Raw genomic sequence first — 26,088 nt, 5'->3', positions numbered from 1 at the left:
CACTCACACCCACACACAGCTCTCTCTCACTAGGGGGTGAGTGTTTGAGAAGGTGGGCTGCGTGGGCCCCTTCGCTTAATCCTCGTGGTGCATTCTGCAGGCTCAGAAGAATGCACCAGCTCTTTGCAGTTTTAAAAATACTGCCCCCGCCATCGCTCCCTGCACAACTGTCAAAGTTCCTCTGACGAGGAAGGGGGGAAAAATTCTTTGAGTTATTTTAGCTGAATGATTGGACCACAGGCCCAAATCAAAACCAAAACCACCATCCCTCTTTGGCAATAATAAGAGAATTCACAATTGCTGAGACTAGAAGGTCAGACACAAAATTAAACTAAAAAAAAGAGAAAAATCTAAAAGTATAAAAAGAAGAAGAAAAAAAAAAAAACAGTGTCAGCATCCACAACTGCCACCACCTCTTCCGCCCGCTCTCCTGGGCCCAGTCACTTTCAGAGCGGCCGCCGCTCAAACGGGGTATTGTTCGTCCCCCTCGGCAGCCTTGAGAGGAGGCTCGCTAAAACACTAAACCAACAGTTGGACATTCCATACATTTTTAATGGCATGGCTGGCTCTTTATTTGTTGTCCTAACCCCGTGGCCTGGCCGGCATGAATGGCTCCATTGGTAGAAGGCGGGCGAGCGAGGGAGCGGCACATGGAGAGGAGAGAGAGAGAGAGAGAGGGAAATGGGCAGCACCAGCCTTCCCAGAGCGCCCAGCAGGATTAGCCCGCTGGCATCGCTGGGCCGGGGAGGAAATCTCCAGGCGAAAACGATAACCTGTGCAAATGGGACGTATTTTTAAACACGGGACCCTGCATACGATACGTTAGCAGCTGTTTGAATAACCAAAGCTCCTGTGTGTATTAGGAAATACACAGACACACGCTAGAATCTGTGTGAACAAAATTGCTCATTTCAATGCTGGCTACTGACATTGTGTCGAATAGAGTATTGTTATAAACTGCTGTGGTTACGATACAGTGTTTGACCTATATTTGAGCCTACTGTAAATACTTTCATTTAAACTGAAATGATGTGTGTGTGATAAAAAATCCCTTTCCTTTTTCTTTTTAAGCTTTGAAAGAAGTTAGCATCAAATCGGAGTGACTGTCTAAGTGCTGGCCATTTTATTGCAAGACAGCCGCCACACTGTTCGAGTTACACTGAGGCAACATCCATTTATAGTTTACTTAAATCCAAAACAGCATAACTGGTCTTACTCTCTAGACCCCATCACTCAGCGAAATGCTGGCCAGCACAGGTGTCTGTTACTTACAGTAACAGAACTCACACTTTGTGTTCTCCTCCAAGCGTGTTGAGCTGAGCTGTTAGCAGTAATGTGTCAGCGGCAGTCTGAAATGATGTTGTTGACACTGGCTTCATGTGTCTTGGACAATTTACAGCTAGCCTTCAACCTTTATCCATCTCGCTCTGGACTAAAGCATTTTCACTGCAGCAGTTTCAGGCCAGTGGCACAGAACGCATGCATATACATAGTAAAAAAAGTGCAATTGTGCTTTGACCACAACTGTTGGTCAAATTATTGGAATCACTGTTTGTACATGTTTCTATATATTAAAACCATTCAGGAATTTCAATAAAATATTATGCTCAGTTCAAACCAGTTTAAATACATTTTCTTCCACCATGTGAATAAATGTATACATAAAGCCAGCATGATATTAAAGCCCACTTTCAACATTGAGGTTAAATTGAAGGAAGACTAATTGAAACTTATATTTTTGTGCTAACAATTATCTCAGTTAATTAGAGTATGAAGCCTTTAGGCCTTCCTTTCCATTAGCTTACAGAGGCCATATTAAAGGAAGCTGTGTAATTTTAACCAGGTGAAAGTCTACATGCATTCATTTTAAGTATAAAGCTTCAAATCAATTTCAAAAATCACTAAGCTGCTTCTAGCATGAAGATGCTGCTCAGTTACACTGTAGTCAGATATAACGGACTCTGAGAGCTTAGAACTGCATACACTATTAAAAAACAGGATTAGGCTTCAGTATTATAGTCCTTAAAAAGAAGGAGCAGATTTTATCAAAACTTTTTGACAGAAAATGAAAGGCTTATTTGCTTATTTTAAGGTAAGGCTTCCAAAACGCTGACTGAAACTGGAGGCTGACATTACCATTAAAATAAAAGCCTCCAGACTAGATTACGCCTAGTCCCTTATACTAGGCACGGACCAGCTCCTGATAGTGTTGCCATGAGGGGTAAATAAACAGTGTTGTTTCTGTTGACTTATATTCCGGAGCCTATTTCCACACAGAGCAGTAGATTACCCTCAGAGACCCGGCTATCTGACTTGGAAAAATGCTACAGCCCCTATCTACTGATTGATGAACGTTGTTTGGGCTAAAGAGCACTGCACGCTCATGATGAATGCCCGGTTGCAATCTTCAAAAACATTCGAATAAAAAATGACGCAGACGGGATGAGAGACAGCATGCATTGTGCTGCTGCGCTGTTATAAAAGTATGCAACATGACTCTCTGGAAAAATAGGCGTCAGGATCCAAACAATTCCCTAAACCCCGCACCCCTCTTCCTCAGTGCACCCCCCCACCCCCACCCCCAAAGCAGTAAATGCCTCACATCTTGAAATCCTTATAACACTCAAACAACCTGGAGAGCAAACAAAAGGTTCTAATCTAATATCCCTGAGATTTCATTCCAATCCCACATTGAGCGGCCAAATTGAGAATGCGGACACACACACACACAAACACAGATACACAAAACACACCCACATAGGCATACACAGCAACGTCAAACACACATGCTTGCCCGCAAGGAGACTGATCCAAGGATCTGATCCATTTCATTACACATTCAAATGTTTTACAAACAATATAATAGGGCTGTCACAATCAATCGATTAACCTTGATTACTCAATTAAAAAAATCCCTGACTAAAAACTAAGACCTTCTTATTCAATCTGCCATAATCAGTTGGCAACTAACATGATGATAATGCACGTTTTATTTGTCTTTCCTACAGTAAGATACTACACAAGCATTGTTAGGCACTTTTAGGCAGGTCTTTTAAAAGCATAACTAGCATCGCTAGCAAAACTTGGTCCTTTTAAGACACTTTTAAGACGCTAACAATTTCACAAACATGAGTTTCACCTGGAAATCTTAAACTGATTGCAATTATCTAGTAAAGTTTGGATTTGTGTAGACTAGAGGATTTAGGAGCATCGCTGAAGTATGGCTACATTCACAAAACATAATCAATAAATCAAATGAATGATGTTTAATCTGATGTTCTGACATGTAGCAATGCACAAGTTAACTACATATCCAATCCAATCTAAGACCCCACATTAAAGTGGCTCAAATCTGATTTAAAAAGACCAGATTTGACATGTCCACACAGTCAACATATCATTAAGGATTGGATTCTACTGCTTACTAATATATTCATTACTGACAAACCTACAATGTACAGTACTTATTACTGATGAACTGTATACTTTTTTTCCCCATGTCATTACAAGTTGGCTGAAGTTGGGAAATCAGCAGCAGCCATGATGTAAACATGATGTACAGCCACAGTCCTGGAAAGTAAGAGCAATGCAGAGCAGGCTGTATAGTAGCTGGAACCCAGTTTTTTGAGTGATTATGTTGAGGCTTGTTTGGGTTTGGTCTATTATTTATGTATCGAATGCACTGTGCGCTGGAAATCACATAGGGCACAAACTGACCTCAGTGTGCTGCCAACCCCAAAGCCTACTTCAAGTGCTTGGGTAGGAGCAGTGATAAGGAAGTAAATAGGCCACAGTGGCCTGGGAGCTGTACTGTAGTACAGTAGAGTGGAGGTAAGTAGCCCAATGCAGCTGTCCTCTAATGACTGATAACCATGTGTGTGTTTGTGGAGTTTACTTGTGTTATGTAAGGGGAAGAGGAAGCCAGCCTCTCTGAACAGGAACACACACACTCGAGGAGAGTCCTGTGGCCTCAGTGTCAGCCCAGCACTGTGTGTATGTGTGTGTGTGTGTGTTTGTGTGTATCTGCGTGTACTTATTTGTGAGAGACAAAAACGTGTGTTTGCTCAGGATGTTCAGTATCACACACTCCATGTGCAAAACTCAGAACAAAACATGTCAGGAAAGGTCTATAACAAGCACACACACACACACACACACACACACACACACTATCATCCACACACACACACACACAAATGCTAACACATCACCTCCAGGCCACTGGCCTTCTCTTCAACATTCCTCAGCCTCCCCCTGTCGTCAAAGGGGCGATTGAGCGGGGCCCAGCGCCCCGGCGCTACAAAACCCAGGCAGGCTTTTTAAAACAGGATGTTTGGCCGAGGCCTCCTTCCCCTCAAATAAACAATCCGCACAACCTGATTTTCTGGAGGCAGGGTGGAAGTACTCGAGTCACATTATTTCCACATCCCGTATCCTGGAGCTTGCGAGGCCCTGGGGGAGCACGGCCAGGCCTGGGGACTGCGGTGGAAACCTGAGGCCTCGAGCCAGGCAGATAGAGACCGAGAGAGAAGGAGAGATAAGGGGAGAGAAAAAGAAGATACAGCCTACCAGGAGGAAGCACAGCAGTGGGAAAGAGAGAGGAGGAGGATGAACAGAGTTTGGAGTGAAGCAGTGTTTTTTTAGTCAGGATTACTGTGGTTTGCTTTTCACTAAGGGTGCAAATAACTCTTAACTCTATAACTGATGGACCTAATTAATAGCTGAAATTATTACGCTTTAATATGAGGTTTTGAGATGCACGACTGACATACATTTGCAGTGCCACACCACCGTATACATTCTATCGTTTTTGTGATAATATTTCCAAAGTAAAAAAGTTTGGAATTTGGAATACACCAAATTCTTATACCTTATTATTCATGCCATCATGTTTATGGCTATGCAAAAAGAGAAAGACAACAAGAGTTTAGAGTAAGAGTTTGGACAGCTTCAACATGTCATAGGAAGCGAATCCCCCTCTCCTATAAGTAGAGTTGGGAAGGAGAGATAACAGAGTTGAAGGGAGGAGATGGGACAGTGGAGTGTTGTGAAAACTCGCCATGACATGTTAGAGAAGTGCAGGGTATTTATAGGATGTTAGATTGAAAAGGGGATGTCTTTCAGGCATGGTTTTCCCCTCAAAACGTAACAAAGTTTTTGTTATTTCTCAACAACACTTAACACACTCAATGTCCACAACACAGTTTTTTACATTACACCACCACCCTGTCGCCTCCCTTTAATTCAATTAGCTTTGCTTATTAGTAGAGGTTCTTGCTTTTTACCACAAAGCAGAAGCCACCCAAACACCAGTTTAAAGTGACCTAAAGTTCTCCCCATCTAATAGAATCTCTTCCCATTTTATCCTATAATGATTTTTTCACTAGTTTAACTAGATGTTTTTGATCTAGTAGCACTGTGTTTCACTAATTACACTGTTACACATACTTTCTTGTGGCACTGCCAGAGTCACAAATAAGACATTCCTAATGTGGCTTGTAGATGAGTAAACCAGGACATCCTATCTTACCAAAGCCGGTGGTAACAATACAATATCACATGTTTACTTTCTATAAATTCTGAGTCGTATATTAAGGTGTGCTGTAAATGATGTCAGTCTGATTGCCGCATCCTGGCCATCCTATCTCTCTGCAATAAACAAAAACCTGGCCAGTCCAGCACAATGCTGAATAACCAAAGGCTGTGTTTGCAAACTGTTGTCCAATAATGCAAAGTGTGTCAAATTCTGTTAAAAAAGCATGAAGGGCAAACGCTGGGAAAGAGCTCACAATACAATCTAGCCATTTTCAGATGCTAGTAAAGAAGCTAATGAGCTCAATTTGAGGAAAAGACATCACATGCCTTTTAAGTCTGCTCAGAATCTGCAGATACAATCTAATCAGTGGTAATCAGTGCAGTATCACATGCTTTGATTACTCTGTTTAATTGCGCTGTGCACTTCCAGGAGCCCTTTCTTCCTCTCACACACACAAACACACACACACACACACACACAATCACACACATACAAACAAACACACACACTGCAGGAATGAGATGAACTTTCGAGGTGGTTCAGGCTGACCTATTCAGACAGGCATGTGTGTTTATAACAGACCAGCATTAAATACACTCTATGTTTGTGTGTGAACTTATGTGTGTGTGTGTGTGTGTGTGTGTGTCTGCCCTTCAGTCTGGAATAGAAAACCCTCACTTGTCCCAAGCAGAAAACAAACACAGCAGATCTACTGTAACTCTAACCGCAGCTGCAAAACCTGTACCCACACTAAACCACCCGAAGCTGATGTTTGCATATATTGTGAAAAAAAAAACACCTTCGATTTTTTTTATTATTTTTGCTGTAAAACTGAGTATCAGTCTATTTTCATCAAATACTTTTGCTTTAAAACTAGATTGATTTCATAATCAAAGCTATAACAGGTATTCGGGCTGTAAGATAAAATGTTTTTCAAAATAAACACACTGAAAGAGCTGTAATAACAATGTGAATAACAGCAATATCAAAAAGTATTACTCAAATGCAGCAACAGAGGAAGCTTTTCACGCTGTAAACTGTGGTCACGTGACATAACTAGGCTGGAGGCAGAGCGAGACAGAGCAAGGTAGAGCTGAACACAGTAAACCAAGCGGCCGAACCGCTTAACTATAAACCTTTGAGGAGTTTAAACTAATTGTTTATCTTATTTTTAAGTTTCACATTGATATCAATATATCCAACAGCATTATAACAAATCACAATTTTTTTGCTCGTATCGCATACTCCTAAAGGCTACCATGCTCGAACAGCTCATACCTGCATCTACCCCACAGGACAATACACACAACTTATAACATGACATCACACAGCAGGAGTGTGTGCTATTTTAGGATAGATTTGTTCCAGGATTGGATCAGATTCGTTCTGTTTTTCTCTGATATCCAATCCAGCATTTTCTCCTGAAATTAACCTGATACCGATACCCGCCTGTAGCAACATACTATCTTTAGTAAATATCATTATACATACTATTTTATATACAGACAATATTTCAGCAGATTTTGCTTCATTTCACTTAAGTTTTCAGTTCTGTGTTGGTTATACAGCTCTTGCTTGCAAACCACTAATGCACCAGTCAAAAGCAATAGATGTTAAGAAAACAGCTGCAAACGTTGACAAAGAAACCTTGAAAGCAAACAAGACTGAAAAGAGGAACCTGTCCTCCTCTGGTCATTACCGGATAACACAGTTAAGATGCAAGTGGTAAAAGTTTACAAGTGAGAATAAACTGAGGCCCTTGGATCATACAAAGGAATTTGACGTATTCTGTTTAATTCTGCTTAGCCATGAAAGAGAGGCCAGAGGAAGCTGCTTCCCCCTCAAACCTACAAAGCCGGTCCGCCGAAAGAGCCCTGCTAAACCTCACATGACAATGGAGGAGCCACACAGGCTGCAGTCTCCCCACCAAAACACACACACAGCAGTGTAGCATTACTAAACCTCAGCCTGTCCGTCCCAGCCTGCTAACCCCCTTACACTATGACTGACACAGGATTAGACCATTCCAGGCAAATCTAACGCTAACTGTTGCTAGCTGTTATTATATTCTTAGGAATAGCATATAATGGGTTATATTAAGTATTGAATAAGGGTTCTATAACTCAGAACACTAGTGGATATAAATAGTGTTTTATTTGCATACCTAACTATGCATTAACATCTTTCAGAGCTCAAACTGGCTCTAGGTTCTGGTTTGACAGTCTATGTGTGTAAGCACACTAGTTTAGCGATATTTATACGGGCATGCTAAAAGTCATGTGATAGCATGTAAAAAAATTATTGCATAAGTTGGGAGGTTTTATCTAGTAAACACTGGCCAATGTGCTCATGGCAAGACAACACTAAACATTGGAGTACTAGTGAGGCCAAAAAGTGAGCACCAGAAGAACAGGACATTCCATTTCAAACATAGTCCCATGACATGTAGCTTGTTAGTATGTTTGGGGGATATTAGCTTTTGTGTTTATTAGATTGCTTTAATGTATCAGTCAAAAATCTGGACATGCCTTCTCATTCAATTGTTTTCTCCATCTCTTTATTTATTTATTTTTTACATTGTATGTTAATATTAAAGACATCAAAACAATTAAAGGAAATATATAAATATATGTGTACTAAACCTAAACCCAAGAACCCAAGTAAACCTCTGTTTACATCCTATTACGTTAGCTTAAGCTCCGTGCGCATCCATAGCGTCTCCTCATAGCGGCGCTTTTTAAGTTATTAATGCCTCGTTTTAAATGTCAGGGCTCTCCGGATTCTAGCAAGGAGGTATGGAGCTTCTTTGAGGCTGGATAACGGTTGAAAAAAACGATTTATCGGGGCAAATTATGCCCAGTGTCACCCAGTCTGAAGAGTGTTTGGATAAACTGTTAAAATTTCTGGATCTCGGAGCGCTCTGGGAGAACGGAGGTGGGCTATTCATCAAAGGTAAGTACTTTTCATCATGTTTTACTAAACCAAAAGTCCATTTTACACCGAAGTTTTCCTTTAACCCAGCTGAGCTGGTCATGTGGGATGAGCTGAAGCTTCACAGAGTAAAGGAAAATCAACTATTCAACTATTGTTCATCACCTCCAAAAACTCCTTTAAGACGCTGAGAAAACTATTCCAGGTGAATCTACCTCATTAAACCACTGAGATTAAAATACCAAGAGTGTGCAAAACTGTCCTCAAAGCTAAATGTGGCTAATTAGAATATTCTAAACTATAAAACATATTATGCTTTGTTTTACAAAATAATTCCACATTTGTTACTGTAGAGCTTTAATATCCTCACTATTAAAATAGTTCTTTGTGAGATTTAAATCTGAAAAAGAACATGCTCTGCTTGTTTGTGTAAAAGGTGCAGCATGAAGACTTAATTTTAATATCTCAAACAACACAATCCAGTGCAGCTTAGCGCATCATATTGTATTTCATTATTTCTCATAAGCATATCAAGATCAGAGTTTTTTAGTCATATGGTCCAGCCCTAATGTATAGCATTTTTAATTGTGTAACAGCAAACATGGTATTAGCTGCCTCCTATGAGCTGAAATGAAGGATCCCAGCAAAAGTGACTGAACAACCCCCCCTCAGTGATGACACAACTCACTCTCCACACTGATGTCAACTGATGCACATAATTATGATGTAACACCCTCTGAATGTACAGTTGTACAGTTGTAAATAGTTTGCATTTGTTTCCTTTCCGACATCTGGCAGCTGATTCTGCCAGGCTCCTTAAGGGAGCATTCTTCAGCCATATGACCTATCAGAGATCCTGACGTCAGTCCGAGGCTGCTTCAGCGACAGCGCGGCTGCAGTCATCACTTCACACTTGCTTTCTGATATGTGTATAGCTGTATATACTCTGAACAGATGTCTTCTGTTTGTTGACGGTTCACTACGTATGTGAACTATTTTAGTGCTGTGAACGCGCTTTGAACACACGTGCTACTGCTGCCGGAGCGTCTCCACGGTGGTTGTGTTTAAACTAGTCGTGATTCAGGAGTGAAAGACATGGCGGGAGCGTGTTTCCACAAACATGGCAGAAAATAGACAAACAAGGTGTGTAACAGCTCAGTTGTGCCTTGAGGACAGTTGGATTTCTCTACTGTAAAGTAGTTCCACACTGCAGACATTCAGCAGACAACTGCTGATGTTCTAACAACGTGCCTCAGTGGTGAAGACTGGAAATTATTGGCATCTGTATCAAAGCAGCACAGAAGTTAAAAACATAGTATTGGAACCAGGGCTGGGCGATATATTGAGTTAAAAAAAATATGGATCTTTTCACAAGAGATACAGTACTGTGCAAAAGTTTTAGGAACCAAAGCAAATTACACTATTTTATTTTATTTTCATTTGTTTCAGTGTTTTTCCTGAAAAAAGCACCACATACTATTTGAACAGATGCAAATAAACATACATACAGTAAAATGTAACAAGGAATTCTCATTTTTAACTTTAAGTATGTTATATCCTGTGAGCAAAGCTGAAGAACAAAAAGTAATAGTTCCAGATTTCTCCTGCATGCTCCTCAGCCAGCATGTGTATATGTTCAGTTCCATCAGCAGCTCACCTGATTTATCAAATTTAACCAAATTTTATTGTTGATATGATGAGAACTAAAAATAACTCTATTAAACTCAGATGAGAAGAGATTAGGAGATGTTGTTTTAAGGAAAACAGGGCTGTAAAAGCTCTGCTTTTTGTAAAAATGCTGTTTGTATTTATTGTAATGCTAATGTTTTACTGAGCTCATAAACGCTTACTTCACACAGGTGCCTAAAACATTTGCACAATACTGTATATGTACATGTATTTTCATCCAGATTTGACACTGCATTTAGTATATGCCCTGATACCTCCTTCTTTTTAGCCATAATTGCATCCATATCACTTATTTTATTAGCTTTTTCTGATCAGCAAGCTCTTACAACTAGCAACCTCCTGTGAGGTTTCGAGAATTGTCAAGGAGCATTCGGCTGGGCATGCTTAAACTTCAGGTGTGGTTTAATGAATAACAAACTATAAAGACAGAAGAATCAGTAAAATTAACTATTAATTATGCTATAATATACTTACAGTTACTATAATAAAGTATCCAAATTCAAAAATCCTTAAAACTCCTCACTGAAAATGCACTATATGTTTATGCATCTTAACCAGAGGCTTCAGGACTCAGAGGGCATTGAGGGCACTGGAAGAGCGGAGGCTCCTCACCGTTACACACCCAGCTGCCCGAGTGTGTGACACACAGATCACACACGCCCAACACAGAGGGGAAACACAGTCTAATACACACAGTTATACAGGAAGCAATGAGCAAAAACTTCAAAGGGCATCGTTCTAATGTCCACACGACCACAAGCGAGGAAACAGGTGTTCTGCATGACTACCCAGTCACAGATAGAGCACACACACACACACACATACACACACCTAGCACACAGATGTGTTACCCCAGGGCCATATGTTTAGTGGCCATGCACTGAAAACGGAACACTTAATCAATAACAGACCTGTAAATGTACTTTTCCTTCACCAAGACATCATCATCATCATCATCAGTACACACTATAGTACACAAACACACACACACACATATCCATGATGACATCAATAAATAAAGATGAAGTGAAACAGAACTAAATACAGTAGCACCTGCACCCAATTCACACACATTCATTATCTCAAACTGAACTCAAACAAACAAAAAACTACCGGTGTTAATTAATCATAAATAAATGCACAGAGCAGACTTTAAGTATTTAGACAATATTACTGTTTTTGTTTTGCATAATCCAGTATATTAGATTTTAAAATGTCTAAAATGCACAATTTATCTTAAGAGAGTTTGCATTTGCACTGGATAAACCCTAAAAGACATAGATATATTTATTTGCATTTTTACATTTTGTAGTCAAATTAATAAAAAGTCCAGCTGTTTGTTGGCCAACCTTATGTTGGTAATTGTCTCCAGAGACACAAACAAAAGCTCTAATAAAAGTGGCAATGGCAGTAAATCCATCAGTAAACTGAGATTGTGTGATAACAAGAAATTGATCCGGGTAAATTAATTTTTAATAAATACTTTAAATTAATAATGTTCTGTATGAAAAGTCTAGTTACTCCTATGTAGTTTTTTTTGTATATACTTAAGTTTAAATCAAAGTCTAATTATACAGCTGATTTTAAGGTGACAGAAAGCTTCACAAATTAATCTCTCTAATTTATTGCAAAATGTAAAAAAAAAGGTCAAAAGATTATGGCATATTTTAGGTGATATGTTTTAGCTGTATTATTTTCATCAAACGATTCAAATTCAACATCTGCATAGTCCTTGTATTTTATGTAAATCATGCAAGCTAAATTAAATGTGCATGAAACAAATCTAAAAACAAAAGTTTTTAAATTACAAGCAGCTTTAGTATTAAACAAGGTGCAAATCACCTCTTTATATATAAAATATGAAAATCACTGCCACATCAGGTTTGAGAGATTCCCTCTGGCAAGTTCTATACAAACCTTTTTTAGTCTTGGTTATCTTATTTTAAAAATATCACCATGAATTCATTTGATCAATCTTCCAGCCCTATTTAACCAGTTTTTAGTGTAATTTGTTAAAACTGTAATGTTCAATAATCTGCTTATAAATGTGCAGTTAAAGCCAATGTAGAGTGAAGGTAAACATTCACTAATTAATGCTAATTTTCTACACTCTAAACTCATAGTTTATTTCTAATTTAACAAAACATGTGAGTTGGACAGGGATCTTCAAGCTTCTGCATGCGACTATATAGTTCATCCAATCTTGAAGTAAATAAACATGAATTAAAACTGACATTCTACACTCTAACCTCATTCTGTAGTTTAATTTTAAACTTGAAAAACAGGCAATTTGAACTGCGATGGTCAATCCTCCGCTCACAGCTGTGTGGGTTATCCAGTGTAGATGTAAATATCTATGAATTAAAGCTGACATTCTACACTCTAACCTCATAGTTTCCTTTCAAATCCAGTACGCTGGAGTGCGGAGCCAAAATAACCAAAATTGTATAATTGCCCAATTCCTTATGGACTTCCATGTAGTTAAATTTGATAGTGCTCTTACAAAAACAAAGGCATTCACCCTAGCACCAATTCTCATTAGACGTGACCCTGGATAAAAACTCTGAACCTCCCTGTAAATGGAGAGGAACTGCAGAGGAACGTAATGAAATCAAGGAAAGTGCTTGAGCAGGCAAACCCAGATGCTAGGTTTTTAGTATGGATTTAGTATAAATGTCTGAAAGAAAGACAAAAACATATCACCTCTCAAAACTTTGGCTTTTGAACAAACATTTTCAAGCAAAAGGAAAAAATCCTCCTCTCAGAGCTCATCTCACCGGTCCAGTTGAGACGTGCTCTGCAGCGATTGTCAAACAGCGAGGGATAAGTGTTAGGAGCAGGTATTACAGTAGCCTGGGGGCTACAATCTGCAGCAGGTGGTTTTCCCCCTCTTTTCCCCACTATCTGCCCCCTGGCCCCACTTTTAAGCGCTTTACTAGTTCCTGCGTGTGGGTGCGGGACGTGGGCGGGTGGGACCACACGTTGGAGCGCTGTTCAATTGATCTGGGTTTTCTGCAGGCCAGAAGGCAGGGTGGGGTGCTGGAGCTGGAGACGGATGTGGAGGTGTGCTGATAAGTGCTCGGGGGGGGTGGGGGTGAGGGGTGAGGGGGATGTAGAAGGATTCTTCTCTTCTTGTGAGTGTGCTGAGGGAATTCTGTAGGAACAGCATTTCCTTAAGAATTCTGCACGATCCGCAGCCCAAGACAAACATAATTAGTCACACGGAGCAGCATATAATGGGACAGAGAGGAGGTGTTTAGGGACTCTGGGAAAATGACCTCACTGCGAGGTCAATGCAAAACATCCTTCATTAAAAGATTACTCTTTGCTCGTTCCCACTTTCAAATCATCTATTTGACCCTGACAAACAAAGAAATGAGCCTCAGTTTGTCCAAGAAAAAAAAGTGAAGTTAAAAAATGAGCCTCTGTGCTCGCTGAAATAACATGGAGCCCTGGCAAACGCAGGCAGTTCACACACTTATTCTCCACACCAGATCCAGACAGCTAGAATCAGAGTTAGTGTTTGAAATGGCGTTTGTTGACACAGGGAGTGTCGCTTGCCCAAGGAGTAGTGGTGAGTGTGAAGTGAGGCCAAGAGTTTGGTCATCTGGCCTGGTGCTCCATTCATGTGTGCAAGGTGAATGGAAAGTATGCTGCTTTATTGTCATAATGTAGGAAAAACAGGTAACCAGAGCTGTAGAATGCTTTGTTTGTTAATATATAATAATGTTAATATATATAATAGTGGTCTGTGCAGGCCCTTTATCCATTCACTATGTTCTGTGAGCATCTTGACCAATCACAGTTCTAGACGAGGAGGATTCTTTGAGTGTTTTGATGAATCAAGTAATGCGTGCGTAATCTAATAAAAGCTAGTTATATCAGTGACAGGTAATCATCAGCCATATAGCGCAGGTCACTCTTTTTAAACAGTGCTGAGTGTGGCTAATGGGACATGCAAAAGTTATTGGACACAATATTAGTCCCATGTCCCATGACTTTTGCATGTTTCAATGTTGGTAACCATCTAATGCACAAAACATGACTGCAAATGTCATAGAAGGCCAGCATGTTGGTTTTACCTTAGGAAGGCAGACCTAACAGGATCTATTGTGCTGACACTGCTTTTTGTTTGTTTTCACAAACCCCCCTGACGTCTTTCAATTAAGAGCACTAGACGTGTGTATATACAACCAACACAGTTCTAATTAATGGTACAAAAGATACACAGAATCAGAATCTGGCTTCTTGGCCAAGAACGTTTGTGCATTCCAGGAATCTGTCTTTGATCACACAAAAGCTAAAAGAGACAAACATTTTACACCCTGATTATGAAAGACTTCTATATCTCACTTCTACCACACATCCTCTCACACCACACACACACACATCCATACATGTTAACTTGTGCACATTCATACATCCGTGAACAAAAGGGGGTAACAGATCACATGTATACGTTTTTACTATCACTCAAAATTCAAATCCAATCTCCAAAATGACAATTTACCACAGTAAGCCAAAATCTTCTTAACTTTTAAGAAAAATCAGTGTAAAAAATATATATTCCAAGCTATTTCAAATCATTTACAGCTTAGGTCAATTCATCATGAAATTCACACAACGTTACAAAAAAACAAATGACGGATACAGATTATGTCAGAAACACACAACATGCTGAACATTTGTGCCTAATGAATACAGGATTAGATCAGGACACTTTGACCTCATACACACCTGAGCCAGTTTGAATTATACTGAGCAGTACAGTAATCTTTAGAACAGGGTTAAAGCACAGCTTCAGCTATTCCTCTTGTACTTTAACAATGCTGAATGGGCTAAAAAAGTTACAAATCTAAACAAGAACACTAATCTAAGGCACAAAGTTTTGCTGTATGAAACTGTACCACTGAGCCTAATGGAATTCAACTATACATTTTGTGAATTGTTACACCCTCAGGTCAATCTGCAACTGTGCTGCAGTGCTGACTCAAAGTACTGCAGGTACACTGCAATATAACTGGGACACCAGTATGTTGTCTATATCATGCGGCCCTAAAGGCTTTTTCTCTCTCTTTTTCTCTCTCTCTCTCTCTCTCTCTCTCTCTCTCTCTCCCTCTCTGTACTGTGGCCGTGATCCTACGCAAGCACAATGTGCTTCCAGTTTTATGAGACAGGCATGTTGAGCTCATGCCATGTGAGGGGAGTGTTTCGTCTCAAATCAGGAGACAGGACGGGGCTGGTTCTCCTCTTTTCTCTTAGTGTGGCCTCATTCACAGGAGCAGAAAACCGCTCCCCCCACACTCTCTCTCTCTCTCTCTCTCCGCAGCCCACTTTCGGCCTGCCTGGATAGATAGAGCTGTAACTCTACTGTGCGTTTGTGTGCGAAAGCGTGTGTGTGTGTGCATGTGTGGAGGGATGTGTGTGTGTATATGTGTGTGTGAGTGTATGAGTGCATGAATGGCCAGCATGTCTAAAACGTCCCTCTCTGTATGTGTGTGTGAGTGTGTGTGTGTGTATATGCAAGCGAGTGTGTGTCCCAGCGAGCTTGGATCTTATTACAATTTGATCCCACTCAAATATTTCTGAAAGAAAAACAGAGGAGGGGAGGCCGGCTCTGTGGCCAGCACGGCCCACTGCGCCTCGGCCCGCCGCACAATGAGCGCTTTATCTGCGCCCGCGCTCGCCCCGCTCCTAATGGCCTTTAATGAGGAGGAGTAAAGCACAACATAAAAAACAAATTACCTGCAAAGTTTGCACATTTACCCCAACTGCATGAGAGCCCACATCCTCAAACCACTAAAAAACAGCACTTTATACACAATTTAACCCTTTTCATGCCCGATTCGAGCTAACGCAGCACCAAGCACTTGAGGAACGAAAAAGTTTTGTCTTTTGTTAGGAGATCTGCTTCATTTGCCATATCTGACGTGTGGTGTAATCTTCCAGAACAGGTAATGATAAAACTTGATATCCGTTAGTATAACAATGCCTCATGGGGGAAATGGCTTGCCTGATGATTCACTACACAAACTATTCCCTCTTGCAGTGCAAAAAAAAAGAAAAAGAGAGCAAATATTTGACACAAGGTCACCATCGCCGGCACGTAGCTTTTGTTTGAACAGCGATATTACCTCACGGCTCACAAAAACAGCATTGAATCTGGCAACTGTGGCAAAGGACATGCTAATAGTGTTTAGAATGCAAGGCATAGCCATTTCTGGCACAGCAATGGCTTGTTCAAAGCTCTGTGGGATTCAAGCAAAGAGGAAAAAAAAGCAACTCACCTGAGAATTCCCCTTGGGTGATGTTTGGCGAGCTGGCAGCCTCCGTTTCAGTGTAAGACAGTGTGGAATCTGACAGATCTGAGGGAGGAGGAGGCCATTAGTCTGACGTTAGCATGTAAACTCTTGTCAAACACTTGCGGCTCAGTTACAGCAGACATATGTACTTCATATTTTGAACTTTGTACAAGCACTCGAGTACATTTCTATTCATCTGAACACGTGCTACATGTAAAACTGTGCTATACAAAAAATGCTGCATGTACAAGCAATTGAGCTAATTGGACATGAATGCTAACATGGCAGCTGTTGATTGGGTTTGAATTAGAGAGATATGATAAAAAAAATCGCAAAGTTTTAGAACATTGCTGAAAATTATTCAGTTGTCTCTTAACAAACTGGCTCTTTCAGAAAAATAACGGAAATATACATGCTGTACAGGGCTAACAGTAATGTTAGCTCAACTGGTTTAGCCTAAGCATGTGTTTGTTTCTCTGTGTGAAATTTCACTCACATGTGATTTTAGTAGTAAATGTATGACTAAAACAGCACCTCTAAGGTATATTTCTAATAAGTATAGCTTTACTGAGGTAAATGTTTGACTAAAACAACATTGTTGAGAAACATAATGAAACTAATAATACTATGCAAACAAGTTATGTCTAAAAGCCCCAAATAAGTAGATCAAAGCTACCTGAGAACCATCTTAACTAGAGCTTCAGTAGAAGAGATATGACAAGTCATTAAAAGGATCAGTCAATTGTGCTTGTGTGTATCTGAATATTTATTCCAAATTGGGGCATAATCATTTTGTCATAGCTTTCTTTTTCAAAGTTTCTTGGAAGTTTTTTTCCAAGTCATCTTCCACGTCTACAAACTATATCTAAAATGTGCCATTCTTTTACACTGATCTTAAAATGACAGAAAACGTACAGTTGCACTGTGCACCTTTGTAAGCCATGTCTTCTCCAGAAAAAAAGACAGCTGGCAGCCATGACCACCATGATGACCGAACCTAACTGTAGACCACAAGAGCCATCCCTCTTTACAATGGCGCCATTCCAAATTGCCCCTTCCCACATTCTTCCCTCAGGGCTGGGTGGTACTAATGGGGGATATCCCGGCCTAGCCCCCGACCCACGACCAGGCTCCGGCAGGCCCTCACCACAGCCAGGCCCAAGCGCAGGCCGCCTCCGCACTGGCATGCTGAAAATGGGCCCGCCGGATGCTGGCTGCAGTCTCCGCTCTCTTTCGGCTACCGCACACATTCCTGGTCACTGTGCCTAATTGCCACCATTAAAATTCTTCACGTTGTTGTACTCTTTGCTTCCTCTCCATCCCTCTCTAGAGCCAGGGATTGGAGCGGTAGGGTGAGAGTTGATGGCAATGGCTTCACTGTGAAGGCCAGGTTATTTTCTTACACAGTTTTTTTTTTTTGGTTATTTTGTGATTACTTTCTTTTGTGTAATGGTCTCATGGTGACCAATTGTCCAGCAGGAAACCTCACCCCGAGGATAAATCAATGCATGTGTCGGTAACTTTGTAAAATGTAAAAATTAAAACCCTGATTTGTGATTCCTTAACAAACACTATTTCAGGGTTGATCTCAATGCTACACAACAAAAAAATACTTAAAACACTAAATAATAATTTTTAATGTAAGTATTTATTTCTGTATGTTTTGTTCTGCACTAGCTGAGAACCTGGCCTTACTGGTTTACATTTAAAAGGTTTGAACCAAACGTGTTGGGAGCACAGTTCCAAACATTTGTTTTCTTTGAGTTTTGCATCAATTGTGTACATTGCACTCAACCACTTATAGTTTGGGGTTCACCATTCTCCTAAAGTAATAGTAGCTAATTTATACTAAGCCTGTAAACCTGCTATGCTGTGTGTCTACAAATGACAACCCTAAATATAATGAAGAGCAACAAAATTTAATTCTAAATACAGTCTGCTGCTTGAAGCATGATCTGTTTGGTCATGTACACAAGGTAAATGTAAACTGAAGCCTCTGTAGTTGTTAAATGTTAAGTTGTTGCCTCAAAAATTGAGCCTATACTGTAAAACAAAAACAAGTATCTTATTTCCATGTCTGCATTTGTACCTGTTTAGTAAATATCATCTGTTAATTCCAGATAACATGATGTATAACATCTGCAACACATTTCTGTTTTAGATACAAATAAAGAACTTACATTAAATGTTGCACATATAGGCTTGTGTGTGTGTTTTAGTATAATTTTATTGCAGAGATGCTTACCCAGTGGCTTGTGTTCGTCACTAGGGGAAAGCCTTGAGTACGGAGGAGGAGGCGACTCTAAAGAAGAACAGAAGCAGAATTACAATTATTAGAGAGAATTATAAACAGGTTTTATCCTCAAATTACTGAGGCATTTAACTGCACAGCCCAAACTGAGCTCGAAAGAGTGATGATTCAGCCACCATCACAGGATCACTGATGATCAGATAGCCTGTTTTCATTTATTACCACTGCAGTGCACGAAGGTAAATGGGTCAACAAACAAAGCATTATTACAAATCTTACATTCTACCCGAGGCAGGTTAAGGTTTACACATAAACAGAGTTGAATTTCTTTCCTTGAAAAGAAAATGACAATTCATTCAACTTTAACACCCAAACAAAGCATTTTAGTGCAAATACTCTCTGTTTTTTAGTCTACTTTCAAATATATAAAAAGCATTAACATTCACTATTCTGAATTACGACTTGGACAACTTCGCATTAAATGGCCATTTTATGACCTAACATAAAACTGCAACAGGAAAAAACATAATCTATCAAGTTGCCAAGTAGGGTGAGGGGCAAGGCGAAGCTATTTTAAAAGAGAAACATCGTCTGTTTACTTTCTGGCCTTGTATCCTCTATACTGAAAAGCTCTGGCACATAATTTGCATAGCTAAGTAGGCTAATGCTACATGTTTGGACTTTGGCCAAAACTGTGCTGGAACGGGGTTGCAAAGTGTCACACAGTTGGCCTTAACCTGCAACCACCTTTAAAAACGTTCAGATATCTGCACTCAAAGCAGAAAAGGCTTGAAAGAAAGACATGTAGAGGCTCTCAGCGAGAGCACAAAGGAAGAAAAGTTTGTGAACACGTAGTGACCTCGCCTAGAGGGAGAAGGAAAAGGAGAAGAAAGAAAAGCCATAATAGCGTCTGTCTCTTTAAGAGTGGCGGCAGTAATTGCCAGGATCCTAACTCACTCACTCACATACACAGCTAGTCAGTCTGGCGCCAGTAGTATGCAAACTGTATATTATCACCACTCCTTCACCTAAATAGCATGAGGGGACCTTCTTAGGCAAAAGAGCTTTTAAAAACGCAACTTGAAACTGATCTCATTTCAAAGGCATAATGCCTAACTAAATAAAAGAAAAGAGAAAAAAGGGAGGAGGGGAGGGGGCAGTTTTGTCTGTGAACATCCCACTTCTGTTGAGTGTAGGCTTGAAATGCTCCGCATGCTGCAGATAAATTCCTGTTTACTTGGCAGGATTTAGTGATAAACCAGTTAAAGAGTAACATTTTATAGACGCAGGGCTATTATACAACACTGTTTAGCTCACCGCCATTAAAAGGGGCGATTCACAAAAGTTAAATGTTTTGATAACTATCTTTATGCACTAATTGGAGTTAAAAAGAAACGCTTTAAGGCGATTAAATACCATAAGAGCAGTGTAAGACTTGAACAATAGCCCGGCTGTCTTTAGCTTCATTTGTGAGCCTGAACTGAGAGGGAAAAAAATGCCAAAGAGGTTACAAAGTTTGAGGATTGTGAGGGCCTCTGTTCAATCGCATGAAAGAAATACCACCTTTATCGGGACACGCATGAACGCATTTGAGTTATGTCTCAAAGGGCCAGTATGGGAGAGAAAGAGGGGGCTTTTCTCCAAAGCACACACTTCTGAACTAAGGAAACTGTGATTAGGAGGAGAAAAAAACATACTACTGATGTATTTACTGTAGTTAGTGCAGTGTGTTTTTTTAGTTTTCATTTTTTAATGACTTAATCCATATTATAGAGCAAATGTTTAATGGCATGTGTCTGTTTGAAAACTCTGGCTGCCTACTGACCACTAAAACCGCAAAACAAACTAAAACATCAGACTTAGCTAATCTTATTCATAGATTTTCAATGGTTGTGCGGAAAAAATTACCCAATTTTCTGAGGGGAAATGCCACAAAATACGTAAACAGAGACACTGTTTCATCTGTACCAGACTTTGTCACTCCTGAAAGCTCAGAAGTTATGTGAAAGTATAAAAAACAGGAGAATTGCTTGTTTTAGCACACATGTTGTGGGGAAAAAGTAGGAATAGGCACCTGGCTGTGCTAGTTAGCATTTTAGCAATGGTGGCTGAGCAAGAAAGGCTACAAAACTGAAACTAACTTAGAACTGACTTATGGTAACACATACCAAACCTGTACTAACATTACTATAATTTTAGAAGATTTAGTCCAAATCAAAACATTATCTCTATTGTCTAAGCAGCGCAAGCCCATAAACTGTGTTTTACCTGAAATTATGATTAGCTGCAACGTTAGCTATGTAATGTTTATATAATATCCTTGTCATTTCAATGCAAAGCTAGCTGCAAATCATCTCAGTAAATTATCATTTTAATAATGCCTTCATTATAAGTTCTTCAGTACATCAGTAATTTAGCTCAGCGACTGATGACTGCTTCAGGTCACAGATCACAAAGAAGCCTGCTATCTTTAGCCTATAGTAACCTCCTTCATATCCCTGAGTTAAAATACGCAGACCTGTACTCCACTTTAATCCATAAGTAGGTCAGTTCATACATTTTGGTCCTTTCTTTGTGGGACAATTATGTTAGCTGTTTGAACTGCAGAAGATTTACTTAGACGTTAAGAGGCCTCCAGTAATGGAAGTGTTTTAATGGGATAAGAAGAAAAGTGAACATGTAGAGAAAAAATAAATGGAGTGGGAAATGGACCTGAATGCATGCAGTTTTGTTTAAAGCTTCAGTGCTTTCTTGCTCTGTGTGAGATAAACAGGCTTTCTGTGCTGACTGGCAGAGAAGCGTTCAACTCCACTTTGAAACTGGGAAATATTTTAACCTTTCACTGACCTAGTGAGAGTTTCACTAAAGTGCTATATTTCAACAGCAGCATCTGTAAAGTGTTCATCAGACTGCCATAGCTCAATGGCCAACACACAAACACAGCTCTTCTTATATGCAAATCTGGGAAAACTGTGCTATAGGAAACTATCTGCCTGTACAAAACTGAGCTCTTCTTGCAATTAAACCTAGAATAAGTTAACATGTAAATTGTGAGAGATTAATGTCTTAGCATAAATTTAAAGTGAACTGAAGATCCAACAGTCAGTAAAATGGTTAAATTCCATTGCATTTCTGCAGAGCTCAAAGTAAACAAAGCCATGGTGTTGCTTGGTGTAACAATATAAAGTTACTGACACAGATTTCTGTCTAAAATGCAAATACAGCCTATTTCAGTTACTACCCATAACAGGACCTATATGTGTCTTTCATATTACTGCTATCAAGAAAACAAAAATTATATCTCCAATTCAGCTGTTCTGTGTCTTTTGTTCTAATGTGAACTTGCAGTTTTTCTTATATGGTCTCAATATTTCATGATAGTTCACAACAAATGCTCCAAAATCGTTATAAAACCAGCTTCTATTACAATTTAAAAAGTTTTTTTTTCATGCAAAGTTGCCATTTTGGGTTTTGTCCAACAGTGACAATATGTAATCTTGATTAAGATCAAATAGAAATGAAAGTTTGCCTTGCAACTGCCAGGATGTATCTTTCCAATGTATTTTAAAAACACAATTCAAGCCAAACAGTTTTTACATTTAAATATTTATATATTTTTTCAAAGCAAGTATATTTCTTTGTATGACTTTTATCCACCATCACCACTGTTGATGATTCTGACTTTAATTAACCCTGTAAGATTACAATGGAGCTTTTCAAACCAAAACATGAATTGCTTTATTTACAAATTTACATTTAATTTAATAGTGTTGATGCTAATTAATCGTAATCTGTTCAATTCCTTTTTTAACACCAAGACACAAAGACTCTATCAACATCAAAATGTACATTAAAACATTTCAGAGAAATGCAGTGGAAATAATCGTCATTTCGTCCTACTCTGCGCCTTCATTCTGCCTGTACACTCTGAAGCTTGATGTTTTAATTAAGAACACTTTTTTTATGTGTCACTATTGTAACACACTGTGTGTCATCTTGTTGTAAGTGTGTAAAATGAGGGAGATAATAAGAAACAAATGTCCAACAAGTAATGTGATAAACCACTGACCAATCACACTGCAGACTGCTAGGAGCCATAGCATTGTGATAACATCCCTTCTTCATTTCTTAATTTGTGTTTTTCATGAGTGTGATTGGATTTATTGCCTCTGTATTTACTTTTTGAGCATCTCAAAAAGGTTTCCTGTGAAACAACAACAATACTTTTAGGGGTATAATATATAATGTTGGCTGTTTAATGTTTATCATTGAGAGGATAAAGTAAGTTTTCTTGTGTTTTCTCATGAGTTGTTATTTCCCGTGGTACAATTAGCCAGCTACAAAGTTTTTTTATCCTCTTAAACTTTGCAGAACCACTGGTGGTTCCTTGCTTTTTCGCCAATGGTATAACAAATCAGACAGTTTGCACTGTTTTGCATACCAAATAGCTACTAAATAGTAGTGCTTAGGGTGTGATAAAATTCACAGAGCATAAGGAATACATCACAGCTAGCTAAATTAGCTAACCTAAGTGAGCATCACCAGGCAGTAAAGAATGGAACTGCTAATTTAACTTAAATCAATAAACTTTCACTGGTTTATACATATAAACTTGCTGAGCTCACAGAGCTTTTAGGCTAAAGAAATACTGATTGTATCCCTGACAGATTTGGCTAACATTGTGAATGAACACACTGCCTGTGTTAATGCATGTTGTTTTTAACACATCTGGTTTAGGAGTGTGGCTTTCAGACCTCTGAAAACTCTTAAGTAACTTTTGTAGAGCCCTTCAGCTGAGTTCATAACTTTCAGAGTGGAGGCCTGCATGTGTGTGTGTAGGCCATTGATACAACAATTCACCACTCATTCTGAGAAGCAGTTTGCCCTTAAAGGAGGGATATGTGAAAACGGTAGGAAAAGGTAGGTCGTTAGCTATATTTGTGAGGTGCAGGTTTTCAGGTTTTCGTAAGTATTTTTACAATGCTGGCATTTTATAGCCATTAAGGCGTTTTATAAAGCAGTACTAAGGTTATGTCTTTTTCATCAGTTACATTTTCATCATTAATGCGTTGAACCGGAAATCAGTTGGGGACCAACTACCACCCTCACCTGCTTTGCCTCACCTGACTTGCCTGACTCATGAAGAAGGGTCTTAACATCAGTGAGCTTGTGATCTGATTGAGGTGTTTTTTTAGGGAATATAGCCTGTCTGCAACTGTGCACCAAATTGTGCACCAAACTGTAGCTACACACTGGTCGCATGCAATCAATGCTTAAAGTTCCACAGACATTTTTAGACACTGCTGGCTCTTACCTGGCCCACAGAGCCTGCTGTAATGGTAGGGGTTGCAGCACACCAGTGGCCCGTCCTGCGCGCCGAAGCTCTTGCACTCGCAGAGCGCTTTGAGCTGCGCCGCGTGCTGCACGTCTGCCCAGCGGTACAGTCTGCACAGCAGCAGCTGCGGCGGCGGCGGCGCGGCGTGTCCGGGAGCGCGCAGCTCGGCGCGCGCCACCAACACGCACTCGCTGGGCACGCCGCCGCCGGACTCCACGGCCTCGAGCAGCGCGTGCAGCGTCTTCTCCTTCAGCCGCTTGAGCAGCGCGTACGTGGCGCTCTTGAGCTCGTGCTCGGGCGCCTTGTTGGCCTCGGCGAGGCGGCACGAGCTGGAGCCGCCCGGGCTCGCGCTGCCGGAGTCCCGTTCTCCGCCGCCGTTATCCCCTCCGTCCCAGTCTCCTCCGCTTGCTCCTCCTCCTCCACTACTACTACTGACCGAGCGCTCTTTAAACAAGCAGCACGTGACGGCTCTGCAGTCTCCGTCCCCGGCTTCGTCCCCCCCGCCTCCACCGCCACCGTCCACCGCGCTCCCGCACCCGCTCAACAAAACTCCCGTCTCCGTCTTGGCGACGTCGTCCGCGCGTCGCTCGCCGGTCCGTGAGCCCCCCTCGCCCTCGCCTCCTTCCCCTCCGCCGCCGCCCCCCCTCCTGCCATCCCCGTCGCCTCCGTCTCTATCCGGAACCAAACGGCTTCGCCAGAGTCGCCGCACGAGACCTGAGCGTTTCGTCCTGAACATACGACAACTTCGAGCCCCCTCCTGACCGCACGCTCTTATCTCCTTCTCCTCCTCCTCCTCCTCGTGCTCCGGCTCTTCTTTTTCACTCTTTTTCTTCGTTTTTCTTCCTTTTTTCTAATTCTTCCTCCGCTCCTCTGCTCTCTCGTGTCCCCCGGTCACGCTTCAAACCCGTGTAGGAGCCTCATCCACGGTCGCTGCTGTTGAGCGCCGTGCGGGCTGCTGGGGGCAAAACCTCCACAACATGAGTTTGGAAGGCGCCGCGGTGGCTCGCATTTACAACCGAGCTGCTGCTGCTGCACGAGACAACCTCGCAGAAATCAAAATGCATTCAGCTGCGAGCTCGCGTGATACACAGACACTGTGGGCTGCTGGAAAAAGCTAGTTTAGCGTTATTTTATAGGCTGCAGACTCGTTTCAGACTAGTTTCTGGGTTCTCAGCTAGCAGACACAGTTTAGCAGCTAGCGGGACTCACAGCGCCCCGCGTGCGTCAGATCAAAAAGCCGGACGCGCCGGGACGCAGAACTCGCCCGCTCCCAGAGCCGCCAGCCCACAGCTCACATCCACTCTGCACAGACATGAATTAAAAAGAAGAACTAGAAGAACACGCTCCACCGAGGGGTAAAATCCACAGACATGCACAACACAAAAAACAGCAAAAAAATGCAAAAAGAGAACAATCCCGGTTCTGCTCGGTGTCCACTCCGGTTCAAAGGTCCAGAGGTATCCGCTCGTGCGCGTGTGTGTTTATCTGTGAGTGAAGTAGTGTGAAGAAGCAGCCAGCACCAAAACAAAAAGCAGCAAATCCGTGAGAACTACATTCAAGCACAGCTCCTGATCCGGCGCACAGACCTGCTCAAACTGCAACCCACTTCTCTGCCTTTCTCCCGTTTCTCTCTCTCCCTTTTCCTTTTTTTCCTCTCCCGCTGACACACACACACATACACACAGAGACACACACACATACACATACGCACGCACGCGGGGCCCCCGAGGAGAGCGGTGGAGCCATTGGCTGCCTACCATCATGTGCTAGTCTAGACACTTTGGCGGCTCGGAGCTCCACTGATTGTTGCGCAAACAAGGTTTCAAGTTTCTGAACTCTTAAAGGAGAAACAACCATCCATCTCCATCTCCCCGCTCTTCCCGACTTACAGCTCACACAGTCCCCCGCTCCGGAGCTCCGGGCCGGGGGAAAGGGTTAAGAGCAAAGACGCTGCGGTTGACGGTGGGTTTAAGGCAGATAGATTCTTACTCTGGACGGAACGGAAACTTTGTTGCGTTTGAGTAAAGAGGGACCTATGTATACA

At 41.1% G+C, this 26,088-nt stretch overlaps 1 protein-coding gene across 1 annotated transcript in view; it reads right to left on the bottom strand.

Annotated features, from left to right (window-relative positions):
* Positions 1–25,808, bottom strand: part of smad6b (SMAD family member 6b) — a 43,342-nt gene extending 17,534 nt beyond the window's left edge. The window contains exons 1-3 of the mRNA XM_007249251.4: positions 24,024–25,808; positions 18,704–18,760; positions 16,444–16,521 (exon numbers count right to left, since the gene is read on the bottom strand). Of these exons, the coding sequence (XP_007249313.1) occupies positions 16,444–16,521; positions 18,704–18,760; positions 24,024–24,780 (892 nt within the window). The 5' untranslated portion in view covers positions 24,781–25,808. The remainder of the gene's footprint in view (positions 1–16,443; positions 16,522–18,703; positions 18,761–24,023) is intronic.
* Between the last annotated feature and the right edge of the window lie 280 nt (positions 25,809–26,088).

Source organism: Astyanax mexicanus, chromosome 9 (assembly GCF_023375975.1).
Source record: "Astyanax mexicanus isolate ESR-SI-001 chromosome 9, AstMex3_surface, whole genome shotgun sequence".
In the NCBI taxonomy this organism is placed as follows: domain Eukaryota; kingdom Metazoa; phylum Chordata; class Actinopteri; order Characiformes; family Acestrorhamphidae; genus Astyanax; species Astyanax mexicanus.
The sequence above is the reverse complement of the archived record's forward strand: the minus strand, read 5'-3'. Positions and strand labels throughout refer to the sequence as shown.